The 7,544-nt window shown below is 67.4% G+C and overlaps 1 protein-coding gene across 1 annotated transcript in view; it reads right to left on the reverse strand.

Moving 5' to 3' along the window:
* Positions 1 to 3,372: 3,372 nt before the first annotated feature.
* Positions 3,373 to 7,544, reverse strand: part of USP39 (ubiquitin specific peptidase 39) — a 7,955-nt gene continuing 3,783 nt past the window's right edge. The window contains exons 2-13 of the mRNA XM_026057028.1: positions 7,149 to 7,218; positions 6,937 to 7,031; positions 6,453 to 6,589; positions 5,872 to 6,024; positions 5,541 to 5,766; positions 5,308 to 5,385; positions 4,882 to 4,949; positions 4,603 to 4,791; positions 4,271 to 4,413; positions 3,833 to 3,968; positions 3,653 to 3,739; positions 3,373 to 3,518 (exon numbers count right to left, since the gene is read on the reverse strand). Coding sequence (XP_025912813.1) covers positions 3,471 to 3,518; positions 3,653 to 3,739; positions 3,833 to 3,968; positions 4,271 to 4,413; positions 4,603 to 4,791; positions 4,882 to 4,949; positions 5,308 to 5,385; positions 5,541 to 5,766; positions 5,872 to 6,024; positions 6,453 to 6,589; positions 6,937 to 7,031; positions 7,149 to 7,218 — 1,430 coding nt within the window. The 3' untranslated portion in view covers positions 3,373 to 3,470. The remainder of the gene's footprint in view (positions 3,519 to 3,652; positions 3,740 to 3,832; positions 3,969 to 4,270; positions 4,414 to 4,602; positions 4,792 to 4,881; positions 4,950 to 5,307; positions 5,386 to 5,540; positions 5,767 to 5,871; positions 6,025 to 6,452; positions 6,590 to 6,936; positions 7,032 to 7,148; positions 7,219 to 7,544) is intronic.

Here is a 7,544-nt window from a genome sequence, read left to right on the forward strand (position 1 = left end):
TCAAAGGAAGGCAAAATGACACCGAGAGCACAAGACGGCTGCCCCGTGAGGCGCGGGCCGTCGCCGCTGCCGCCCCGCGATAGCTGGGCGGCGGGGCGGAGAGCGGCGGGGCGGGGTGGGGGAGCAGGGGTGTGTCCTGCTTCTTCCCCGCAGGCACCGGGGTCTCGCCCCTCCCTCGGGCAGCGGCTCACTCGCCTCGCTGACCCGCTGTGGGACGAGGCAGCAACTCGGCTGCCCGGGCGCGATGGCAGCGGAAAGTTGGCCGCTCCTCCTGCTCCTCGCCGCGCTCGGCAGCCGAGGCCAGCCGCCGCCGCCGCAAAGAGGTACAGGGCAGCGGGGTGCCCGTGCCCCGCTCGCCCCGCCGGGGCAGCGGAGGGCGCAGAGGGGGAGGCGACCGTGCCACAGGCTTGGGAGTCCTTGAGGTGGCGTGGGCACGGGGTGGGCACAGGGCAGGCATCGCTGGGATGGGCACAGCATGACGGTCCAGGTGTCGGGACACAGGCAGCCGTGGAGGGCTTCCTGCGGCAGGAGTGCACGGCGCTGCCCGTGCCCACCATGGTGTCCCCCTGCCAGCGCCTGGTGCACGAGTACTTCAGCCTCCTCACCGCCTCCCTCGAGGGGCACCTCGTGAGTGGGCACCCGCGGGTGCCATGACGGACAGACGGGCGCACCTCAGGGTGCCAGGCGGGGGGGGATCGGGGGCACCCTGCCGACCGGGTGCTGGGTGGCCCTAATGTGGGGCGAGGACCCAGGCATCYGGGACGGGGGGGGCGTGGGTGGGCGCAGGTGCCCCTCACCCTGCCTCTCGCCCCAGAAACCCGCTGTCGTCTGTGCCCGGCTGGACCTGTGCCCGGGTGAGCCCGGGGGGGCCGTGGAGCCGGTGGTGCTGCCGCGGGACGGGGGACCCGGCACCCGCCTGCAGGTAGGAGCCGTTCCCAGGCTGGCCGGCCCATGGGTGCCTATGCGGCCAGAAGTTGGGGTGTCTACGTGGGCATATTCATGGCCAAAGATCGGGGCATCACATCTCCATGGGCATCTATGTGGGCATCTACACGGCCATATATGTGGGCATCTTGGTGGGCCTCCAGCTGGGCGTCCACCAGCACCACCATTAGGTTCCAGAGTGAACACCACACCAGTGGGCACACAAGTACTGGCCGAGGGGGTGCTCCCATGCTGTGGGAGCCCCCCCCGGCTTTGCCCATGGTGGGCACCAACTTCTCTGTCCCCAGGGCGCCCCCGGCGAGGACCTGCCCGTGCCGCTGCCGCTGTGCTGGCTGTGCCGCGCCTTCATCGCCCGCGCCGAAGCCACCATCCCCAAGGTGCCCACGGCGGGCGGGCAGCCGGGCAGAGGAGCGGGAGGGGACAGCRGGGGACGGGGACGCCCCCTCACCTGCCTCACTGCCCCGCAGGAGAAGCTGGCAACGGGGGTGGCGCGGCTGTGCCAGGTGCTGCCGGCGGCGGCGGCGGGCGCCTGCCGGTGCCTGGCCGAGCGCTACACCATCCTCCTCCTCGATGCACTGCTGGGCAAGTTGGGACCCCGGCTGCTCTGCAGCGCCCTCTTCTCCTGTGGCACCCAGGACGACTGCGCTCCGGTGGCACCCGGTGGCCCTCGAGCCCCCACCRGGGCTCACGGGGACAAGGGCTGGGACGGCTCTGCCCTGGGCCAGGTAAGGCTCTGCCCTGGTCGGGGGAGACAAGGGGTCCCCTGGGAGGTGCCAGGGCCCCCAAGGGTGTCACAAGGCTGAGGGACAAGCCCAAGGGTGCCAAGGGGTGTCACAGCCCCAAGGGACATGCCAGGGCCCCGAAGGGGGTCGCAGCCCCCCGGGGACCTGCCTGAGGGTGCCACGGCCCCAGTGGGGTACCAAAGGGTGCCACAGCCCCGGGGGACGTGCCTCAAGGTGCTACAGCGCCAAGGGACATGCCCAGGCCCCAAGGGATGTCCCCGGGGACATGCCAGGGCCCCCAAGGGTGTCACAGCCCCAGGGGACATGCCCAGGCCCCAAAGGATGTCACAGTCCCAGGGGACATGCCACAGGGTGTCACAGCCCCAAGGGACGTGCCAAGGCCCCAAAGGGGTGTCATAGTCCCAGGGGACATGCCACAGGGTGTCACAACCCCAAGGGACATACCAGGGCCCCCAAGGGTGGCACAGGCCCATAGGACTTGCCACAAAGGACATGCCAGGACCCCAAAGGATGTCACAGCCCCAGGGGACATGTCTGGGCATCCCAGGGGACATGCCACAAGGTGTCACAGCCCCAAGGGACGTGCCAAGGCCCCAAAGGGGTGTCACAGCCCCAGGGGACGTACCAGAGCTCCCAAGGGTGTCACACTCCTAGGGGACATGCCATGGGATGTCACAGCCCCAAAGGACGTGCTTTAGCGTCCCACGGCCCCGGGGAGGGGGGGTGCCACAGGGTGTCCCAGCCCCAAGGGTCACACCAGGGCCCCCAAGGGTGTCCCAGCCCCATGGGACATACCCAGGCATGCCACGGCCCCAGCAGCACCCCAAAGGCCTGTCACTACCCCAGGGGGGGCATCACAGCCCCGGGGAGGTGCCAGCCCCCGCTGAGGTGGCCGTGTCCCCCCCCCTCCTCTCCCAGCAGGAGCTGGGCCTCGGCCGGGTGCCCCCGGAGCCGGCCCCGAACTCGGAGCCCTGCGCCCTGGGTCCGGCCTACTGGTGCTCGAGCGCCGAGGCCGCCCGGCGCTGCCAGGTGAGTACGGCGGGGACACGGGGGCAGGGGGGGGACACGGCCCGCGCCGCCACCCCCCGCCTGCCCGCTGCTCTCCCCTAGGCTGTGCAGCACTGCCAGGCCCACGTCTGGGTGTGAGGAGCCGGGAAGAGGCATCGCAGCGGCGTCGGCGCCCGCCCAGCGCGAGGGCGAAGACAGGGGGGGGGGGGGACGGGACGGGCGGGCGCAGGGGGGGTCGCAAATAAAAGCTTGGCTGCCGAGGCCCCGCGGCTCAGCGCGTGTGTGTCACGGCCCCGGGGGGCAGCGGGTCCTCCCCTGCCTCCGTTTCCCCCCGCCGGATGAGGTTCGGGGCGCTGCAGAGGCCGCAAGGGGGGGGGGAGCGGGGAGGAGGTTTCTGGGAAGATCTTCCCCCCTCCCCACGGGCGCGCGCGGCCCCCGCTCCTCACAAGCGGCTTTTCGCACCTCCGCGTTCCACCTAAGAACTGCGAAAACCACACGCTTCCTTCCCTCCGGCCTCACACGAGCCCCCACGTCGGCACCGGGCTCGCGGCCAAGAGCGAGGTCAGGGTGCGGGAGGGACGCCAGCACGGGGTGGAAGCAGGAACAGAGCCAAAGGTGGCGGAAAACGTTTAAAAAAATACATCAGGAGTCCTTTAATAGGTGGCCCAGAGGGCCGGAGGGAGAGGGGGCACCCACGGGTGCTGCCGCCAGCCCGCGGGGAAGGTGCCGGGTGAAGGGAGGGCCAACGGGCGCCTGGGGCCGGCGGAGCAGGGCTCAGGCCCCTTGCTGGTTCGTCTCGTCCTCCTCGCGCCGCTTCCAGATCTGCGGGAGAGCGGAGGGGGGCGGTGGGGGGCGGCGAAGGCGGCGAGATGGGGGTTCTTCCGCCTCACGCCGACCCCCGCGCACCCGGGGGCGACGCCTCGGGGGCGAGAGGCGGCCCCGGGGGGGCTCCTCACCTGGATGTAGGCCTCGGAGAGCGTGATCATCTGGGGCAGGATGTCCGTCACCTGCAGGTCCTGCAGCTCGTACCACTTCCCCGTGCCCTGCGAGGGGACAGGAGGGGACGGGGGTGACGCCAGGAGCCAGCCCCCCMCACACACATTCCCCCGGCCCCCAAGCCCGGCCGCGGCACTCACGTGGTGCAGCACATGGATGCGGTAGGAGCCCTCGGAGGGTTTCCCGTCGTGCACGATGTTGGCGATGAGATCGTAGGTGGTGTTGGTGTGCACGGCCTGCACCTCCTCTGACAGGTACTCCCGCAGGTCCACGTTGCTGCGGGGAACAGCCTTGGGCACCCACACACCCCGAAGCAGGGTGCCTGCGGCGCCCCGAGCTTTGGGCATCCCCCAGGATGGTGCAACCAGCCAGAAACAGGCCCACTGTACCCCCCGGGACACGCGTGGTCAGGTCGGCCTCCAAAACCCATCAACAGCAGGGAAGAGACACCGGGAAAGTGAGGCAGGGCACTCGGGGACCTCCCAAATGCCACCGCCATCCCAGAGCCTGTTGCGTAGGCTCACCACGCTCCAATCCATGGCAAAACCCCGGCCAAGCGCGTCCCCGCCAGTACTTACGTGATGGGGAAGTTGACGATGGTGGGGTTTTTCTCCACAAAGAAGTTGTTCTTGGTGAAGCGCTTGATGCAGAAGATGAGGTAGGGGGGCAGCTTGGTGAGCTGGAAACGCTTGAGGAAGTTCTCCTTGTAGGTTTTGTACTCCTGGTCGAAAAAGGGAAAGGCAGGAATCAGCATAGGGTGCTCTTGCCACCCAGGGAGCTCACTTAAAGGCCCTCTGCCCACCCATCCCGACCCACCAGGGGAYGGGGAGCTGGAGCCAGGGCCCAGCGCTGAGGCCGTCAGAGCTGGGTGCCACGCCGCGGCGGCGGGCAGCGAGTGCCGAGGCCTCACCTTCTCGGTGACGCCGTTGAATTTGGCCAGGATGCTGAAGAGTGGGACTTGGGGGATGATGAGCTGCTCCTTCTCGTCCTTGTAGAGGGGGGCGGTGGGCAGGTCCAGCGTGAGGTACATGAAGGTAGACTCCACCATGGTCTCCTGGTACTCAGCGTTCTGCAGCAGCTGCGCCTTCTCTTCAGCCGGCTGCGGGAGGCAAGTTCAGAGCGGGGCCGGACGGACCGCGTTGGCGAGGGAAGCTCCCCCCCCGCCATCGCCATCCCAGCAGAGACTCACCAGATCCGGGTGCGGCAGCTTTTTGGTGAAGATGCGCATGGAGCCCTGGAATACGTCAGTGACGATGGCTGCGGACACATGGAGAAAGAGGCCGTCGGAGAGGCCGGGAGCGAATCTCAGGCAGAGCAGGGCGCAAAACCGCCACGAGGGCTCAGTGTGGACGTTCACATGTGGCAATTCAGGGCTGGGAGAGGCACTAWAACCTTCTTTTAGCCAGAGACACACTACGAGAGTCAGATCTTGCGTCTGACCATAAGCAAAGCCATCAGCCRGCTCTTTGCTCCCCCCCTGTGGCCACTGTCAGGCTAGAACCACGCAGGAGAGGTGACAAGCATCACCCGGGGACATCAGGGTGGATGGAGCTGCCCCAAGGTTAAAAATCAGCTGCACAAAAGCAGCCTTCGACCCACAGCACCCTCCACTCACTCTTCTTCTTCTTCTTCGTGCCGCCCAGGGCCGAGTGCAGGGCGTTCAAGAACCAGGAGAGAAAGTCGACTCCGTCACCTGCAAGACAGATGATAAATCAGTGGTGGCACCTTCGCGAGAGCACAAGGGAGCCTTCCCCTCCACACGGCACCCTAGAGGGATCTCTAACCCTCCTCGGCCTCCTCCAGGGCTGCCTGTCGGCGCGGGGCGCCCACAACGCCCCTCCGCCTCACCCTGCTTGGTGATCTGGAAGTTCTTCTTGCTGCAGAGCACCACAGCCTGCAACATCTCGTGGGGGGAGACGTGCGCCTTGAAGTTGCGCGGGTTCCACAGCTTCCGCATGAGCTCCCCGAAGCGCTGCACCAGCAGGAACATGATGTCCCCGGGCGGGCGCTTGATGTTTTTGTAGTTGTCTTCCTCCAAGAAGTAATTCCTCAGTGGGGGGACGTTGGAGAGGGCCTGTGCACAGACAGGCGACGATCAGCCAGGACACGCTCCCCCGCCAGCCCCAGGGGGAAGCGGGTTTCCTCCACCTCCCACCAGAAGCCACCCCCGTGCCCATACCTGGAGCACGGCGTTGGCGTAATCGTTGGCCTTGATGTTGTTGAGCCCCACAATGCCCGGGAGGTACGTGGTGCCATCGTACGCCCGTGAGAGCTTGGCCTGCTTGTCCAGGTTGGTGATCTGCTGCTTGGTGAAGGTGGGTTTCAGCACGTACTGAGAGAGCGGAGAAGAAACRGAGTCGGGCCAGGAAGCTAAAGGTGACCAGCCCCCCTTGCAGGCGCTGCTGCGGCTCCCAGTGTCACCGCAGCCTGAAATCCTCCGAGGACAGAGATATTGCCACCCTCCTGCAGACACGCTTCCACGTGTCCTGCCAGAACACCTCTATGGCGAAGACTTAAGAAGCCTTCATCCCTTTCACGTGACCCTGATGCCTTTCACGTGAGCAGGAACCAAGCAGGAACTCACAGCCACCTCGATGCAGAGCTCCCCACCGCTGCTGGGCCTCGCAAACCCCGACAGCCCAAGGGATGTGAACGTAAATCCCCAGGTTTCGGCGCAGCTCAGAGGAGCAAATCGCTTGTTGGCAGGGTCACAGCAGCCCTCCCCAGTCCCCCAGCCCCTCGCTGGGAAGGTCCCCGCACCGTGATGTCCTCCAGCGAGGAGTCGATGATCTCGTAGTTGTCGGGGAGGCAGTAAAACTTGAGGGTGTGGAGGTTGAGGAAGACGTGGTGGCTGAACTGCACGCTGTGGATGTAGGCGTGAGACTTCAGCCCTCGGCCTGCCGAGGGAGAGGAAAGCATCAGGGACACGGGCCGCGCGCGAGGGAACGCGACACCGCATGGCCCAGGCATCCGAGGGCTCCAATTTTGACCGTGAAGGAGCAAGCGAGGCCAACGGGGAGCGCGGGATGCTGCAAGCTCCGGAGATGGATGGATGAACACGCGTTGGGCCACGAGCCGCAAAAGGAATCGCTTGAGGAGCCCCAAGCCCGCGGAGGCCAGGCGAGAAACGACTCCCAGTCCCACTCGCGGGCTGCCTCTCCCCCCGGGACCGAGGGACCCCAGGCAGCCTCCCGCCAACACAAGCCCTGCAGCGACCTCGGCCCCCCCCCAGGGAAGGACTCACCCTGGAAGTACTTCCCGCACACGAGGCAGGCGTAGACGTTGATGTGCGACAGCGAGATGGAGCAGAGCTTCTCGAAATCGAAATCCAGGACGCTCCTAAAACGGGAGAAGCGAGAGGGCCGTGGCGCGTGGGGCAGCCTTCCCCCCCCACCCCCGCCCCGAGGGAACCGTGTCCCGGTGCCCGCCGCCGGCCCGCGGACCCTCCCCGCTCACTTGTTGATGGTGTCGAGGTAGGGGCAGTGCCGGCTCCGCTGGTCCTCGGGGTCGAAGCGGCCGTAGCGCACTGCAGCGAGGAGCACGGGGGCCCGTTAGCGCCGGGACGAAGCCAAATCATCCCCCCCCGTCCCCCCGCTGCTGTTCACAGCCTTCCTGCCGCGCAGCCTCCTTCCTCCAAGGCTGCCCAGGCTGCTCCCCGGGTGTTGACCCCGCGCGGGCCCCCCCAAAACGCCCCTGTGCCCCGCGGGGTGACATAAAGCAACCCACAAAGCAGGACCCTCCTGTGCGCCCCCTGATTGGGGTCACCCAGCATCGCCCACGGTCGTCCCTTCTGTGCGCCCCCAGAGCTGTCCCCGGTGCCCCCCAGCATCGCCCCCCGTTCCCCCCCCGTGC

This window comes from Apteryx rowi, unplaced genomic scaffold, assembly GCF_003343035.1.
Source record: "Apteryx rowi isolate R43461 unplaced genomic scaffold, aptRow1 scaffold_1357, whole genome shotgun sequence".
Lineage (NCBI taxonomy): Eukaryota > Metazoa > Chordata > Aves > Apterygiformes > Apterygidae > Apteryx > Apteryx rowi.